This window comes from Sorghum bicolor, chromosome 5 (assembly GCF_000003195.3).
Source record: "Sorghum bicolor cultivar BTx623 chromosome 5, Sorghum_bicolor_NCBIv3, whole genome shotgun sequence".
In the NCBI taxonomy this organism is placed as follows: Eukaryota; Viridiplantae; Streptophyta; class Magnoliopsida; order Poales; family Poaceae; genus Sorghum; species Sorghum bicolor.
In genome coordinates, this window is record NC_012874.2 from 1,737,707 (window position 1) to 1,756,693 (window position 18,987).

General features: G+C 43.2%; 1 protein-coding gene across 5 annotated transcripts; it reads right to left on the bottom strand.

Annotated features, from left to right (window-relative positions):
• LOC110435562 (disease resistance protein RGA2-like) lies at nt 1,206–17,358 on the bottom strand. 5 transcript variants are annotated; one of them, XM_021461213.1, is made up of 8 exons: nt 16,776–17,358; nt 9,078–9,168; nt 8,780–8,938; nt 7,656–7,889; nt 7,088–7,592; nt 6,895–6,976; nt 6,662–6,768; nt 1,206–6,421 (listed from the first exon to the last, which is right to left on the bottom strand). In XM_021461213.1, the coding sequence occupies exon 8, from the start codon at nt 6,412–6,414 to the stop codon at nt 2,266–2,268; it is 4,149 nt and encodes a 1,382-aa protein (XP_021316888.1). In that variant the 5' UTR covers nt 6,415–6,421; nt 6,662–6,768; nt 6,895–6,976; nt 7,088–7,592; nt 7,656–7,889; nt 8,780–8,938; nt 9,078–9,168; nt 16,776–17,358; the 3' UTR covers nt 1,206–2,265. The 5 variants fall into 5 exon arrangements, with proteins under 5 accessions (XP_021316888.1, XP_021316889.1, XP_021316886.1 ...); XM_021461214.1 differs by having other exon boundaries at nt 1,206–2,501; nt 2,736–6,421; nt 7,656–8,938; XM_021461211.1 differs by having other exon boundaries at nt 7,680–8,938.

The following is an 18,987-nucleotide window of genomic DNA, read 5'->3' on the forward strand; positions in this document are numbered from 1 at the left end:
GTTATATTCCCAGGAATCAGGGTTTCAGGGTTTGCCAACTTTTCAGTTAAGAGTACATCTAGATCATAAAGTTGATCAGCAGCTTCTCTTGAGAGAGGGTGATTTCCGAATCCTTTTCCATGAAATGCTTGAGTGACCAATGTTTTTTTTCTACAAAAGGAGAAGAGTTGTGGAAATACACTTTCTAGCAGCTGTCCTGACCAATGGTCGAACCAAAGACAGGTGGAGTTTCCTTTTCCAGGCTTGCATAAGGCAATTCTCTAAATTTTGGAAATAATTTCAAAACATCTTTCCACCAGAAGGAACCACAAGGACTTTTTGTATGCGGTGGGATGTTTTCATATAACAAAATATCAACGTTTCAAGTGTCATTTTAGCTCATTTTAGCGAAGTCGACGATTGAAATCCTATAATAACAAAGCCTATTGTTTAGAGTCCTATAATAGGACACTTCTCTCTAGGAACTGAGCTATCTCAACACGACGACCTAGAGAAGTAGTCGACGCCTTGGGGGGAGATGTCGTGGCCCGCACGACCGCACGGTGGGTGGGAGTGTGTACGGGCGGGAGGCGTCGCGGGATGAAGATCCGAGCAGAGAGGAGATCCATCTAGGGAGCGGGAAGGAGCTTCGGGCCGGGATCAAGGCCACTGGAGAAGAGGGTGCGTCGGCACGATGGAGAGAGGCGTGGCTATGGCCGTGAGGGAATCTAGCCGAGAGGAGTGTGCCATGACCGCCTCCGTCTCCACCTCCAAGAGCAGTCCGCCAAGGAGAGGAGGTGAGGTCAAGGGCCGCCGGAGGTAGGGGAGGGAACTGCTGGAGGCAGGGGAGGGAACGCCGTGTTGGAGCAGTGCGCGCACGCGGAGGGAGGTGGGTGGATTTTGGTACCCCGATAAATTGGGGTTCGTAGTAGGGGCCATGTTGGAGTTGCGCGTCGCAGGATGGAGATCTGGGCAGAGAGGAGATCCATGGGAAGGCAAAGCTCGACGATGCATCTATTTGCCTTTTGGAGTTTTGGGTTGCTCACTCCAGCACTTGATAAATCAACTTCATATAATTGTCTCCACAGGTGGGGATTAACAGAGCTGAAAAAATCAAAACTAATTTGTTTACATCATATATAGCCTCAAGATCTCCATCCCCCTTTTTCGCCAATGCAGGTCTTCATCTTCACTGACAGATCAAGGACACCCAACTGCATTGGACCTTCAATGAATAATATGCAAGAACTTAAAAGTCAGAACTACATCGTCACTCAAAATATTCAACAAATGAATCAGTACAAAAGCTTCGTCATGTTTTCTTTTACATCTCCATCAGCAGCAGTGCAACTGCTAAAGCAAGCCAACTGTAACTTCTTATGATGCTTGCAGATTTGAACTATAATACTCTTGTTTTAGAGACATGACATAGTGCTCAGCATTCCTTTTTCCTTGAGTGGCATCAAAGCATGTCTATCTATATGTTTAATCAGGGCACCTACAGATATGCAATTCCTTCAGAGCGGTGACGCCCTTTATATCCTCTGGTACAGATTTGATTCCCAGGCAGTGATGGATGGTTAACCTTTCAAGGGAGCCAAGCTGAAGTAGACGTCGAGACCAGATAGAGGGCTCAAACCAGGCACTGCCTCCCTTGAAGAGTTCCCCTAGCGACTCAGGCAATCTGCGAATAGCAGAGCAACCATGCAACTTCGGAGACCAGAGGGATGTGAGGCCCCCCAAGATCTCTGACAGCTCAGTACGCTCATCAGAGTCACAAATCTCCAATGACTAGTGTCATCATGTCAGCGTCAAAAAAAAAGTGTCATCATGTGATACAGCATCTCCCACCCATGTCCAGAATCTAAACTCAACACATGCTACTATTCTTTATAAGCCGGGATCGGGACTTCAGAAATTGTGTCCTAACTTGCTGTCAATTTCAGCAGGGGGCACTGCACATGTGCTAATGAGATGGCCCATTGGATGCGATGAAAACAAGGATTTGCGCCTTCCACACTGGGTGGTTGCTCTTTGACTGCTTCTCAGAGATAGATGCTGAAGAGAGGATTCATGGCATTGGAGGAGTTGGCCATTGTAGGTTTCTCTAGTTCTGTTTTGCCACTCTGGTTACCATGTAAAATTCAGAGTTGCAGAAGGTTTAGTTGAAATGCCTTGACGTTCTCTTGCCTGGAGGTTGCATGCTACATAGACGAGGAATAGCCCCTCGTGTGGCACGTACATGATAGACAGAACAAGTCAGTTGTGATACAAAAATTGAAATGTTTATTTTTCTTTGCATCTACTAATTATATCCTGGTCATATAACTTATCTAACAATTTGGTCTTGGAAGATGAAGGGAAATGAAGCCTCCTTTTCTCTAGCCGTGGATCCTGGCCATCAATGCATATGCGGTCAACGTGAGAGATGAGATGCCAATCTTCTCCCTTGCAACGCCTCCCCAGACCAGGGCAGGAATTGATCCACAAATATCGTAGAGCCGTGAGGTCCCGTATCCCCTCTGGCAAAAATTTCATGCTTCGGCAGTTACAACAATAGAGCTCCTCAAGGGAAGTGAGGCGGCACATAGATTGGGGAAGGGAAATCAGGCCATGCAAATGCTTAAGGAAGAGCTTGCGTAAAGAACATAGCCCTCCTAGGAAGTCAGGCAATTGCCGAAGTGCATGGAGATTCTCTAGTGTAAGTGACTCAAGGGAGGTCAGGCAACCTATTGATTGGGGAAGGAAAGTCATACCTCGCAGTTTACCAATGTATAATTCTCGTAGAGAGTGGAGCTCCAACATGAATTCTGGCAATTGATGATGTGCATCACATGGACATACTTTGAGGCGACCACATGACTGATGCTGCTCGTCACATCCTTCTATTCTTAGCAGCTTGAGTGAGTTGAGCTGTCCTAATGATTTTGGAATGGTGCCCCAGCAACAATGAGCCCACAGATACTTTAGAGATCGGAGCTCCCCTAGCCATTCTGGGACCTCAAGAGAAGTGCAGCCAACTAAAACCAGGCGTTGGAGGGTGGTGAGCTGCTGGAATGATGTAGGAAGGCTGCTCAGGCTATTGCAGTTTTGGATGACCATGCATTCCAAAGAACGGATCGCACCTAACCACTCAGGCAGCGTGCAGAGACAAGAGCATTCCTGAATATTCAAGGATCGAAGGGATGTGAGGCCCTGAATGCTCTCCGGAAGCTCAATTAGGCCAGCCCAGCACTCAATTGACAAGTCCTCAAGTGCTGGCATGTGTTGAATCAGCTCCCAGCTATATAGAGATACAGATCTAGGCGATGATGATGCTGTTTCTTTCTTCTTCAATACAGGTGATGTTGGTACTTTCACGTCACAAAGTCTAAGCTTTTTCAGACAGCTAAAACTAAAAACAGAGGGGGTAAAACCTGTGTCACTTATGAACCGTTGGTCCTGCTGGCCAGGCAATTGCACTAGCTGCTCATTAGTATGGCTCAACTGCAATTCCTCCAGCGACAATGGCAGGTGCGGCTTCACCACCAATGCAGCACACATGTCTATGGATAACTTTGAGAGACAGATACCGATTTGCACTTGTCCTAAGTTATAGGTTTGGTTGTTACTGCCTCCTCTCTCCTCCGTGGTCGAGATCTGCTGTGTTACCATCCAAACCTCTTTCAACCGGGGCAATCCAATCATATTGAAATACACCAGTGAAGGAAATGGGCCTCCACTTATGCTCTCGAGAGCAAGCATTTTTATCAACTCAAGGTCCTTCAAACAAGGCAACTCCACAAGACCCTTTAAATGTTTCAACTTTGGGAAATTACTCAGTGTCATCCTTGTCAAAAATGGAAATCGAGAAAGCCCATCTTGCTTCTGCATCCACTCTGGGTACTGTCTACCCGGGTACTGTTTGATCTTTAGTTCTTTAATCTCTGATGGTGGTTCCAAGCTATTCAATACAGCAACCTCATTTCCAACATCCATGCACCCACTCCTCCAAACTAGTGAGAGCTGCTGTAGGTTTGTCTTCTGTTTCAAGCATGCCATGTGAGCATCACTAGGTTCTGTCACTTGTTCAATACCGGTGACAGTCAGATCCCCACCTAACTTACCTACATTTGCAAGCTCGGAGAGCTGTGCACACTTTTCACCCTCTCCTAATGCAAATAAGCCCAACTTTTGTAGGTGAACAAGTTGGTGAATCCCTTTTGGCATGCTTCCCAGTTTTACGCATCCTTCTAGGTTCATAACTTTAAGCTTCCTCAAGTTCTCGATGCCTTCAGGTAACTCTATCAGAGAGGAACATGAAAGATCCAAATACTCAAGATTTCCTAGTGTAGTAATACTTGATGTTAGCCTCTCAATTCTGGTATTACATAGTCTCAAGACCCTTAGGTTTTCATTTCCATTGATAGACATTGGCAATGATGTAAGCTCATAACAGAAACTTAGGTCTATGCTTGAAATCATGTGACAATCACCAATAGAATCTGGTAAAGTCTTTAGTTCTATACACCATGACAAGTTTAGTGTCCTCAACTTTTGGAGCTTACATATCGATTGAGGTAACTCAAGAAAACCACTATGTGTTATATGAAGAGCTTCCAACCTCCAAATACGTGAAATAGCATCAGGAAGCTTTTCACATTTCAGACTTGAAATGTGAAGATAACTTAGATTTTCTATCTGTAGTATGGTGCTAAATGCTCTTGTTGTACAGGCAGATCTTACAGTGACACTGCGCAAGTGTTTTGCATTCTTCAATGCCTTGCCAAATATTATATCATTGACACTATCAACATTAATAGCACGTGCACTATCAAAAACCTGTTTGGGCAAAATTCTTTTTGGTGATTCAGTTAAACAAAAGTATCTGTAGCCTTTTGAGGAATTAGTTGCATCCTCTGGCAAAGTAGTTGAAAACTCCTCAGACAAGATGGATCGGGCAAGATCATGAATCACATCATGCATCTTGCATGTCACCTTACCATCATGTTCCTCCACGTCTTGTAGAAAATACACTTGTACAAGTGAATTAAAGTACCTGCACCCAATATGCTCCAAATCATCAACACCAGGAATCAAACTAACCATATCATGAGCAATCCATTGATCAATCAATTGTTGTTTATTGATCAGATGACCTTTAGGGAACAATGAACACATTGTGAAGCATGGCTTCAGATTGGATGGCAAATGGAAATAGCTCAACTTCAAGGATGCAGATACTGATTCTTCACCCTCAATATCTAATAAATTGTCTCTCATAGCCTGCCACTCTCCTATTAGTTCCTTGTCACCAAGAGAACCTGCAAGAACTTTAATTGCTAGTGGCAACCCACAACATGTTTCTACAATCTCTTTTCCGACCTCTATAAAGCCAGGCTCCAAACATTTCACAGGCATCCTAAAGCTTTGTTGGAAAAGCTGCCAACTGTCATCTGAAGATAGGCGTGGCAAACAAAACTGGTATGTGGACCGCACTGCTTTTGCAACATGTTTACTACGAGTAGTGATTAAAATCCCACTTCCAGGTGCACCAGCTTTTAGATGGTCCATTATTTTGTCCCACTGATTTTGGGACTCTGTCCAAATGTCATCCATTACAATTAGAAACTTCTTACGAGTCAACCCCTCTTGGATTCTTTTACTCATATATGGCAAGGAAGGCTGTCCAGGATCTTTATCAGCAAAAGCCTCAAACAGTTTCTTGATGAGCTTTTCAAAATCAAATTCTTGTGACACATGAACCCATAGTCTTACTTCAAACTGTTTCTCTATAGTTTCACCATCATTGAAAATCAGTTTAGCTAGGGTAGTTTTCCCAGAGCCACCAAGTCCTACTATGGAAACAATCTTGATTTCGTTTTTGTCATTATTCTCTACCAGATTAGATATTATTTGATGCATCTCTTGGTCTCTTCCAAGTATTGTTGCCTCATCCCCAACAGGCAATGTTTGCGCATTCACAGTTGTCTTGTTTATATGGCTAACAGGATCATGGCCAAATATTGCAGTCAGGTCGGTTCTTTGCTTCACAATCTCAGCAAATCTCTTCTTTATTTGCTTGATGTTTTTGGCTGCCTTGCATTGCAATAAAAATGATTCTGTTTTTATATGCACGTATCTGAACACAGATCCACCATCACCATCAGTGTCATGTTTCTCAGCCTTTAGCTGGAACTCATCCACAACATCATCAACATCGTAAGCCACTTGTTTCAATTTTTTGAGCCATGGAGCATCCCCTGTAGCTCTATCTCTTGCAGTTCCCAGGCAACAGTTAATCTCCTCAACCAGATCTTGGAGCTCCTGGAGGTCCTTTTTCACACCCACTATAGAGCTGTACTCTTTGATGATGAGTGGAGCTAACTTGTTTCCCACAACCTTCAATATTCCAGTTATTGCAGCAGACAGTGCAGCGGCTTCCATACCAACCATGTTTACCCTGTAAATTGAATTTTGATATAGTCAGGTGTTTCTGAAAGCAAAATAGTTTGCAAAAAGAAGTATTCCAGAATAGTAGGGTTTCACAGGTCACAACTAGTTAACTAATTTGACCATATATATGGTACTAGTGCTTTAGTGTGTGGTTATCTATTTCTGTTGCCATCAGTATGGCTAGTCAACAAGGATCTGATAGAAGTGACCAAGGATGTGGTTAAACTTGAAGGTATGGATATCTGACCTGAGAAAAATAGTAGCTGTAACCCTTCAGCCTGAGTTGCAGCTACTTTATTTATAGAAAAGACATTTGGAGCCTTGAGTTCTTGTCAAAAAAGTAGAGATGAATGCCTGCGCACATTTGAAAACGAGAGGCTTAGAGCAGATCGTTTTTTTCCCCAATGCCAAGGAAGAAGTTGGTCAGTGGAAGGTACAACAAACTGAAGGAAATCAGAGCTCAAATATGATACAACTTACGCAAACCAGAGCTTTCTGGGGAGCTCAGATACACTTCTTTTACTCATCCATCTAAAAATTGAGGCCTTCCTAGTGTCCTTTGCTATATATGTAGAGTATGCACACCAGAGCAAGAAACAAAATTGAACAAACAGGATGTTAGATTATTCATCAAGAATTAATATTGGAGCTCTGGAATCTGCTAGCTACGTACCTGGAGCTCCAAGCGTGGCGTAGCCCTCCTTTCCTCTTTTGCAACGTCTGGTCTGGGTTGATAAACTTGCCCAAAAATGAAAGGACGCATCGGCCGTGGCCGTTAGTGACTGATTAGTCAAGCCACCCGGGTGGAATGGAGCAAAATGACGTACATCACCTTCTCCACAATGTTTAGTCAAGCCACCCGGGTGGAATGGAGCAAAATGACGTACGTCACCTTCTCCACAATGTCTAGTCTTGTCAGGTCAAATTATTGAAGCCACTAACTCCAAGGGCCACAAGGCACTCAGGACCTGTTTCTTTGGCCTATAGTCTGCCTACACATGAGGAATACCTGGAGTCCTGGACCTCATTACTTCATTGCTTGTGCCAGTGTGCCTCTCTGCTTCTCTGGTCTATCTGTTTCTTTGCTTCTGCCGGAACTCTGAAATACTGAAATCTTCACCACTCAACTATCCAGAAAGGACAAATTTGGCCATGCTTCAAACTTGGTTTTAGGTTCCCTGAAAAAAAAAATCAGTCTACTGATTTGTGTGTTTTTGAGTCGACAAACTTTTAAGCTGTACCATTTAGGTATGTCACTGCTCCACCTGGGCTTTCTCATGTTGACGTGGCTTGATGACATGGCTCCCTGAAGTAGCTTCTGGCTGATGCATTTCGTCAAACAGTTTGTAGGCGACGCCCACCTGAATGAACAGGCACCCTGAACACCCACCTGAACGCCACGCCTCATGGGCACCCGGCCACCTGCGCAGTGACAGGCCATCCGTCTGTCGTCACCAGCGCGAAGAACACCTGCGCTGCGCGGATGGAGGCGAGCGTCATGCGGCTGGGCGTGTACAATACAAGGTGACGCCTAACAACGGCTTGAACGCGTCCTTGGGGGCAAAGGGTGCTAGCGCGCGGCGCAGACAAGGGACACAAGACAAGAGCTGCGCGGCGACCGAGGGGGGCCGCCTGGCGCCGACGGTCTCGCGGTGTGCCTCGCCGTAGAGTAGGCTGTGTGCGGTGGGCCGCTCCACCAATTGGGTGGATGACGGATTGATGGCCGGCCATGGGATTGGTGGCAGTGGTGACGAAATGCATCGGGGAAGGCAAGCGCTGCCGTGACGACAAGGGTGCAGGCTGGTGGCCGTGGCCGTGGCCGTGGCTACGAGGCCGGCGATGGACAGGACGACGAGGCTGAGCTGGAAATGACGCGTGAATGGAAATCTCGGAGAAGACAGACGGGTGAGTGGTGGGTCTGTTGCAGCTGAGGCCTTGTTTAGTTGGAAAAACTTTTTAAATTTCGCTACCGTAGCATTTTCATTTTTATTTGACAAACATTATTCCATCATGGAGTAACTAGCTTAAAAGATCGTTTCACGATTTACAGTATGTAATTAGTTTTTATTTTCATCTATATTTAGAAAGTTTTTAGTTTTTGGTGGAAACTAAACAAGGCCTTGAGCTGTTTCCTTTGTGATGATGAAAATGACATCAGACGTAAGTGGCCACTGGGGACGATACAGTTGTATGCTCTACTGTACTCCAGACTCCAGCGTCAGCATACACAACCGAGGCCAGTACTTACCTCTGATCGCACAACACTGGATCATGTGGAGTGTTCTCCACTATAAATTTTACAGCAAAAAAATGGTCACACGAACTCACAATATATCAGGAGACAGGATTATCTATGTGCTTGTACCTTCAAACGGCCTTGGTGCTGAAACTCAGAAGCTTGTGAGACACCGTGCAATATGATCAGATGACGAACCCATGTACTTCATGCAAGCAGAATGGTCTTGAGCCATTTTTCAGCACACCTCCACACCAAAATGAATCAAAACAAGTGGTTCCAATCTGCCTGAAAACAGAGTTCAATTTAGCCTACTCGCACATGCATCCGACATAAGTTGTACATTTCTCAGGTGGTTCATGGATGCTTTTGTTTTTTGCAAAAAAAAAAAAGGAGAGAGAGGAGGAAATGAGAAAATGAGAACTACCTGACTGAAATGTACATAATGGGCATGCAGGCTTCACGAAATTCTCAGGAAATATTGCCTCCAAATTCTCCACACGCCCATCGATAGCAAACTGCACATGTGATTTGAACACCAGCAACCAATATCAGGAAATAGGTTGCTTAAGAGATTGCAGCTTACTATCCGCATCCGTTGTAGGGAACATAGATTCCCTAGGTACTCGGGCAGCTCAGTTAGGTAACTGCAGAGGTAAATTACCAAGGACTCAAGTGCTGACATGTGCTGGAGCAGCTCCAATCTTAACCCAGGTGACAGTGGTCGCAATAAAGGTAACGATGCTTTCATATTCCATAGCCGAAGCACCTTCAGGTGGCTAAAAGAGGGTGGAGAATTGGAGGACCAAGAGGACCCTTGGCCTTGCCATGGAGATAGCAGTAGGTTGTTATTGCATTTGTGCAACTGCAAGTGCCGGAGTGAAATCGGGAAGTGTGGCTTAACCCACAATTTAGGACAATCATTTATATCCAAATCTGCAAGGTGACTACCAATTTGAAGCTGTCCTGGTTGATGATGATTGTGATTACTGCAACCTTCTCCCCCCTTGCCAGATAGGGTCCTATCCGTTACAATCCACATCTCTCCCAGACTATGTAGTCTATATATTTTAAATTTCACAAGCGAAGGAAATGGGCCTCCACTTATGCTCTCAACAGCAGGCATGTCCACCAGATCAAGCTCCTCCAAACAGGGCAATTGCACAAACCCATCTAGGCGCTTCAAATTTGGAAAATCATCTAGGCTCATCTTGGTCAAAAAAAGGGAACTTACCATGGCCCTGAACTAATTCACTGGCTTGCTTCTGCATCCATGAAGCAAATCGTCCACCTGCATATGTGTTTATTTCTAACCGTTTAATCCCTAATGAAGGTTCCAAACCATCAAGTACAACCACCTCATGTTCAGGATTCTCCCTGTCATGTAGAGGACCCCATGAAAGTTCCAGCTCATGTAAGTTTTCCTTTTGTTTCAAGCATGCTTGGCGTGCCTCACTCTGGTCCGTCAAGTCTCTGAGAAAATAGATACTTAGATTCCCACTAATTACTCACTAAAATGTTAAGTACATAATATGATTTTTATGGTTGCGGGGTTAGTGGGTACAAGAGATTTTTTGTTGTTTCTGGTTGATGAGTCAAAAAGCTATGGTTCTGGGCTTCTGGCTGGTTGTGTTGTGAACCAAAAAGCTTTAGCCGGTTGAGGCTGCTACGTGTGATTGCAAACAAGATTTGGAGGAAATAGTGCATAAAGCTTGGCCTTCTTTTTTCCCTGCTCAAAAGTCTACAGAATAGACAGCATGTTGAAATAATCACCATAACGTCCTTGACCTGCTAGAGCCCTCTATATCTTCTTGTACTCAGATTGTGCAGTGTCACAAGAATATTGGATCAGTCGACCGGGGAGGAGGTGAAGCGAGATGCCTTTGTTCAAGAAATCAAGTATGTGATTCCTACCATGAATTTTAAGCATTCAAATTTCACATGCAATCTTGTGCACACCAATGTCGTGAAGATATTCCAATCATACTTTGTGATTCCAGCAAAACACCATTCAATTTGGTACCTAGTGGATTTAATCTAGTGAAAAAGTTAATAAATCATCAACACTTTGTATCCACTTCGATCTGCAAGTTGTTTTTACAAAAAGGGACTCGATGCATATTCTTAATTTGGTAGAGCGTTCCTCAGGAAAAAAATGCTCAGAACACATGGATATTATATGCCTTGCAACATATGATGTAGCAAGACAAGGAAGAGTGTAGACAAAAAGATATCAATCTTCCGCATGGGCTGAATGGGTGCAGCGTCGGGCTTCAATTTCAACTCTGACCGGTGAACTGCATGGGGATCACTGGCAGACCTTGCGATCCATCATCCCTCTCTACCAGGCGATCACCACTGTCCAAGTCGGCGATGGAAAATGCACCTCGTTCTGGTACGATGTCTGGAACGACAGTGACGAAGCTCTGGCTGATAGGTTCCCTGCACTTTTGTCACATTGCTCATCCAAACATGCCACACTTTGGGAGATCAAATCTTCGGGCCTACAGTCTGCTTTGGTTCCCCGTCTCTCAACAGCAGCGGAAAATGAGCGGCAACTGGTGCTTCAGGTCATTGAAGAAACGGGCTTATCTGAAACCAATGACAAGAGGATCTCGCCTTTCATCAGGCCTGATAACAGCCTTGATAGCGGTGCACTTTACAAGATGATCAAAGCTAGAGGCCAGGGAGACAGTCCGCGGGCAACCTTCGTTTGGCAGAACCTGGCTCCGCCGAGAGTGCGACTGTTTTTGTGGCTACTGACACAACGGAGAATTCAGTGTCGTTCGGTGTTACAAAGAAAAGGCATTGTTGATTCCGCAACTTGTGAGGTCTGCAGTGCTGCTGACGAAACGCCTGAACATATCATCCATGGTTGTGCTCTCGGCCGGGACGTTTGGGCGAGCTTGAACCTACAGTCCATAGTCTCAGTGGACATGGGCGAGCTTCACTCATTCCAAGGTCATCCTTCGAACCAGATTTCAGAGCTACCTTCCTTCCTGGCCTTGGTTTGCTGGAACATCTGGAAGGCAAGGAATGCGAAAATCTTCAGGAACCAAGCTCAAACGGTACATCATGTGCTCCAGGAATGCATCTCCGCTTCCATTCTGTGGAGGCACAGATTTCCAATGAAGAAAAGAATCGTCTCCGACCAATGGTGCTCCATTCTACTTATGGCCAGTGCAGGGCTTAGCTAATTCCGGGGCTTATACAAAAGCAAGGAGATGGCTGTCATCTTCTGTTTCCTGTCTTCCTCCGACTTGTCTCTTCTGCTTCTTCGTTAGCTCTCACTAGCTCTAGTTAGCTTTACTCTAGCAACAAACGTTGCTCTGCATCTGTAACAACACAATCGTGCGAGCCGATTCTGGGCTAAAATAATTTTAAACAGGTGGGGAACGTCTCCCCCCCCGTTGACCGTAAAAAAAAAATCTTAGTGTATTAGAACGAGTGGCTCACCAACTATGCGCATACATGTCTTTTACTTTTTATATTGTTTAATCTATGAATGAAACCTACAAAAATATGAACTTGTTCATAAGAATTTGGTTCACCAGCCCTCAATGCCTTATTAAAATGCATTCAATTCAAAGAGTGAAGTTTGTAGATATAAAGATAACTGGATATCACTCTTTCCATTTGCATCATATGCAATTTACTTGAAATTTGAAACCCAAGTTTTCCTATGTTTGCCAGTGTCATTGTCAATGTTTCCAGTTGTTCTGTTAATGGTATTGCTGTTTGTGCTCCAACAAGCACCGGGTTTATCCGCTCAGGCACTAGCGACAACATTCAACAATAACACTGATGGGGATACCTTGCTGGAACTGAAGGCAAGCTTTACCAACCAGCAGGATGCCCTAGCCTCATGGAACACAACAACTGACTTTTGCAGCTGGCAAGGAATCCGTTGCAGCATCAAGCATAAGTGCAGGGTCATAGGCCTTAACCTCTCTATGGAGGGCCTTGCTGGGACAATCTCCCCTTCCATTGGGAACCTCACATTCTTGGAAACTCTAAACCTCAGTGGGAACAATCTGCAAGGAGAAATACCTTCATCATTTGGTCGTCTATCTCGGTTACAGTATCTTGACTTGTCCAAAAACTTATTTCATGGTGAAGTAACTGCCAACTTGAAGAACTGCACTAGTCTTGAAAAAGTCAACCTTGACTCAAACAGGTTTACTGGAGAAATCCCTGATTGGTTAGGTGGCTTGCCAAGTCTCAGGTCCATATTTCTTGTGAAGAACAATTTTAGTGGTATGATCCCACCATCACTTGCCAACCTCTCAGCACTGCAAGAGCTCTATCTTGCCTTCAACCAACTTGAGGGTTCAATCCCTGAGGACCTTGGAAGACTCAGCAATCTTGAGTTCTTGGCACTGGCCGAAAACAACCTCTCGGGCACTATCCCTCCAACGCTCTTCAACCTTTCCTTACTAAGCCACATTACTTTGGCAACAAATTGGTTGCTGCACGGCATGCTGCCTTCTGACTTGGGGAATCGGCTTCCTAAACTCCAGTACCTCTTGCTTGCCAATAACCACTTTACAGGAGGCCTCCCAGCCTCCCTTGCCAATGCTACAGGGATAGAGGATCTAGACATCGGGAATAATGCTATCACCGGAAATGTCCCTCCAGAGATTGGAATGGTTTGCCCAAGAGTGCTCATTCTTGCCAAAAATCTCCTCGTGGCAACTACTCCACTGGACTGGAAGTTCATGACGTTGCTGACAAACTGCACACGCCTCCAAAAATTGAGAATACATTACAACATGTTTGGTGGCATGCTTCCAAGTTCTGTTGCCAACCTATCATCAGAACTCCAAGACCTAGCTATTTCCTACAATGAGATTTCAGGAAACATACCGTTTCACATCAGCAATCTTGTGGGGCTAAATGTGCTATCACTCTCCAATAACCGACTTACTGGTGCCCTGCCTGAGAGCATTGGAAGGTTAAATTCACTTGAATATTTGGGGGTCGACAACAACCTGTTGACGGGGTCCATCCCATCCTCCCTTGGAAACCTGACAAAATTACTAAATCTTTACACTGATCACAACAAGATTGAAGGAACTCTTCCGACAAGCCTAGGAAGTCTCCAGGAGATAACTGTAGCAACCTTTAACAACAATAAGTTGAATGGTTCATTGCCTATAGAGGTATTTAGCCTGTCATCCCTCTCAGACCTTCTAGATTTGTCAGGAAATTATCTTGTTGGTCATCTTCCAGCTGAAGTCGGCAGCCTGACGAATCTTGCATACTTATACATCTCAGGAAATAACTTATCCGGGCCACTACCTGATGCACTCAGCAATTGCCAGAGTTTGATTGGCCTTCGGTTGGACAGTAACTCCTTCAACCATGGCATCCCTGAATCTTTCAGCCAAATGCGAGGCTTGAGACTGCTAAATCTAACAAATAATGCACTCTCAGGTGGGATTCCTCAAGAAATAGGACTGATTAGTGGAGTGGAAGAGCTGTATCTTGGACACAACAACTTGTCTGGGGATATACCAGAAAGCTTTGAAAATATGACATCCCTGTACAAGTTAGACCTGTCTTTCAACCTTCTGAGTGGTGCCGTTCCAACACATGGCATGTTCAGTAATATAACCGGTTTAAAATTAGAAGGGAATTTGGGGCTCTGTGGTGGTATCTCACAATTGCAGTTACCTCCATGCACTCAAAATCCCATGCAGCACAGTAAAAGGAAACATGGTCTCATTTTTAAAGTGATAGTACCAATTGCTGGAACCATTTTGTGTTTTAGTCTGGTGTTTGTTTTGAAATCATTAAGAAAGAAAGCAAGACCTCAGTCACAAAACTTGTCAGGATTTCAATTGACAGATGATAGATATCCTAGAGTTTCTTATGCTGAATTGGTTCAAGGAACAAGTGGCTTTGATACAAACAATTTGCTTGGTACAGGAAGGTATGGATCTGTGTATAAGTGCAGCTTGCTACTAAAAAATAAGATGACTACAGTTGCAGTGAAGGTTTTTGATCTTCAACAGTCTGGCTCTTCCAAAAGTTTCATAGCTGAGTGTGAGGCACTTAGTAAGATTCGTCATCGTAATTTGATCAGTGTCATAACTAGCTGCTCAAGTTCTGATTCGAACCACAATGACTTCAAAGCACTTGTTTTCGAGTTCATGGCTAATGGAAGTCTACATGGTCTGTTACATCTAGATGTGCATGCATCGCAGCAAAGGCAGGGTTTGACATTGGAACAAAGATTAAATATTGCCACTGATGTTGCGGACGCACTAGATTATTTGCACAATTGTGAGCCACCAATAGTTCACTGTGACTTAAAGCCAAGCAATATCCTTCTTGATCAGGATTTTGTTGCTCACGTTGGGGACTTTGGCCTTGCAAAGATTATTTTTGTCTCAGAAAGTGAGCAGCTCATTAACTCAATGAGCACTATAGGAATAAGAGGAACAATTGGATACGTTGCTCCAGGTAACTAAATTTAAATATTACATTCCATATTCAAATTTGAAATTTTGTGTTACAAATAACTATTATTTGCCTATGCATTGTAGAATATGGGGAAGGTGGTCAAGTTTCACAATGTGGGGATGTATACAGCTTTGGTATTATCATCCTGGAGTTGTTTACAGGCATGGAGCCTACTCATGACATGTTCGGAAATGGATTAACCTTGCAAAAGCATGCTGAGAAATCATTTCCAGAAATGCTACTGAAGATTGTTGATCCAGTGATACTCTCCATGGAAGAATCATATGCATGTAATTTGCAGGATGCACAGAATTCATTGGAAGACATCAGCAAGGTCATGTTGTCCATCACAAAACTTGCATTGTCATGCAGCAAGCAGACACCAACAGAGAGGATCTCCATGAGGGATGCAGCAGCAGAGATGCACAGGATAAGGGATCTTCATGTCAAAATAAGATAAACAGAGCAAGCTCCAGCAGTGACATGGATTGGGTTATCAAAGGAAATACATACTTTTTAAAAGGACAAAAAAAAGAAAAGATCCAAATTACTCCCGTCATAGCAAAATTGTCCGGATAAGCCCCTAAATTATTTTGTATTCAATTTGCCCCTCCAGATCCTTTAGATGAAAAATCTATCCCTCAATAAGATTTTTTATTTTTGTTTTTCCGTGCATAAGTTGAGTTTTAAGTTCAAATTTCGTACGTTGATAGTGAACACCATAATATATGTTAGAAAATACACTATGAATTTTATCATTATTTTCAAACAAAAAATTAACCCTAAATATTTAAAATTATATGAAAATTAATGATGAAAATTTTATAGTGTATTCTTATGACAGAAGTTATGCCATTCTTTATCACCCTAAAACTCAACTTATAATGGGAAAAAAGACAACTTTTATTAAGGGGTACACTAGTTGAAAATCTGGAGGGTAATTTGAACACAAATTTAGTTTATGGGGATTATCCAGACAACTTTTATGTACGAAAGGAGTAATTTGGACCTTTTCCAAATAAATTTATACAATATCAATGGTTGGCTTGGTCTATCTATTTTTCTAAATCAACAAGGTGAGATGTCACCTTACATATGCGGATTCTAATGCAGAACTCCCTTTTGAATAATGTATGAATATGTTGGGGGAAATATCATGGTTCTGATGCTCTTTGAACATATAAATCAGTTTATATTTCATAGGAACTACTTAATCATTCTACTAAAGCACTAGTTCATGAGAAGCTATGAGGACATCAGCTCACATTGAGCGCTCATCGTCAATCTTGTCGCTTGACATTGCTGCCTCCTTCAGAGGTGGCAGGAGACACCATCCATCTCTAGAAATCAAACTTTTAGAGGCTGGTGTTTCCAACCTCTTAAACTTTTTCTTTGTCATGATGACTTTTGGTTGTGTTTGAGTATCATTAGCTACTATATCTAATAATACTGGTGTAATAATTCGTCTTCTTTGAAGAGGTCCCAAGCCCAAAATTTCTTTAGTTATCTGGAAAAATCAAAATCTCGCCCATCTAGGCTGCATCACTGTCGCCTGCTAGACGCTGGAGGCAGTGTGCCGCGTATGGTCCACGCACTCGGTGGAAAATTTCAAGAGAAGAAAACTCAACAGTTGAAAGAAATTTGGACAGCCTGTTACCTGTGATGCATTTTGCCGAACATGTGGTGGGCAGCTGCGCACCGCCTCCTGTCGCTGCGAGCCGACAACTTGTCCGTCCGATGGCGATGCGCAGTCGTCAGTCGTGCACGCGGTCGCATGCACTACGCCACGGACCACACGCGCACGCAGCGTCATGGCGAAGGAGGGCAAGCAGCGGCGATTCCTCTCCCATGCCGTGCCGTGCCTGCTGCCCCGTCTTCCACGCCTTTGCCTAGTCCTAGTCCTTACACTCGTGTGATTCTGAGTGAGACTCTTTCCGTGACAAAAAAAAAAAGAAGAGGCAACAGACGACCCCGAACGCACCAAATCTGAAGGCGCTCTGTCAAATAAGCTACAAATCTTCGACCTTGCGGTTGCAACAGCAAGCTGTGCCTCAACTAAAGGCTCTTGGCAACACGTGTTTGATGAAATCCATCAGACATTCCACTGGACCAACCACTACGGGCCCTTTTGGCTCGACCGTCACCACAAGATTACTGAGGATATAAGCAGGCGCATTATGTAAACTGAACTGCAGTGGAACAAAACAATTTTTTTTCCTTCTGAAATTTCACATGTAAAGGAAATAAAACAGACAAGTTAGTGCACAACGCAATTTAATGGTCCACCTTTTTTTTAAGATCAAACCGAATGCTCCATGCCTCCATATGGAGAATAAACAGCGCAGTTCACCAAATTACATCATTTTTTTTCTCGATCGGACCTTAAGGGTCGTATTACCAAATTACATCATGGCATCGAGGCAGCAAACGAAACTTGCAGCAGCTCGCATGAGTTAATGAGTAGTAGATTGAGCAACTCCAACAGTTTTGCAAATAGGTAACACTTTAACCATTGGGTTTAGCATTTATAGCAAGTTGGCAAATTCTTCTTCTTTCTTGGCATTTATGCACGTCTAGAATAGGCTTGGCATTTTGCATGCGCGTGCTTTTATGGCAAGCTGACAATCTGATGCTTCTTCGTTGATCTTCAGAACTATTAGAATTTTGTTTCTGCCAAGTCAAAATTACCAAACATTTGGAGATGTCTTTTTTGTTTCCTCCCCATATCGTTTTGGGAGTTGGCAAATAACAACATTTGTCAAATAAAATTTGCAAAACTGTTGGAGTTGCTCAAACTAATAATGCATTTCCTCATGCCAAATCAGAGATGGACGATGCCATAGCCTTCACATTGCTTACTTGCTTGATAGATCAACTTCTTAAATAGCAGCGAATTTGCTTCGTCATATAGCTTCAAGATTTCCATCCACTTTCTCACCCATGCAGGTCTTCAAGATTTCCATCTTGACCGTCATAATAAAGAATAAACAAAAATATCTTTCAAACGTACATATAAATACAACTAATATAAGATACCACAAAAAAAAATTCAATATCCATGAAATAATATATAGTGTATACTTCTACAACCGTTAAGTTAGGAGTAAGAACAATGCTACGCTTCACTATACGTATACCAAGTAAACATGCATAGATTAACCACAGATCATCTATTATGCCTTTTATATAAAAACTTAATAAAGGAAAAATACAATCTATTATAAGTATTTTTATTAGTTAGTTGTAGTAAGGCCTTGTTTAGTTCCTAAAAAATTTCAAGTTTCTTCGTCATATTGAATCTTTGGACACATGCATAAAGCATTAAATATAGACGAAAACAAAAACTAATTACATAGTTTACATGTAATTTGCGAGACGAATCTTTTGAGCTTAGTTAGTCGGACAATAATTACTAAATACAAACGAAAGTGCTACAGTATTCGAAACCAAAAAATTTTGCCAACTAAACAAGGCCTAAACAATAACTAATGCTTAGGTTTTCTAAGATAATAGCTGGTGCAATAACATAGATTGATGGACTAGTTCATAACTAAAACATTTTATCGTTTTTTACACTACTACACAAATGATTTTACAAGACGGTGCCCTTTTATTAATGGAGATGGACACAAAATCCAACTGCCACGGTTAATGCCTACGATTAATAGAGGCGGACACCTTTGCCTACCTCGAAAAATTGATTTATGAAGGCAGGCGCCTTAAGATAGCTGCCTCCAAAAATACCCTATTTATGGAGGCGGTCGTCTTAGGGAGTCTGCCTCCATAAATCATTTTTTAGAGGCGGGCAAACTATAAGGCCCGCCTCCTAAAAGCATGAGGCCTAACTGGCCCACGGGAGGCCCAATAGC

Bases quoted from the DNA above. Each gene is read 5' to 3' on its own strand.
- LOC110435562 (XM_021461212.1), bottom strand. From the start codon at position 6,414: ATGGTTGGTATGGAAGCCGCTGCACTGTCTGCTGCAATAACTGGAATA.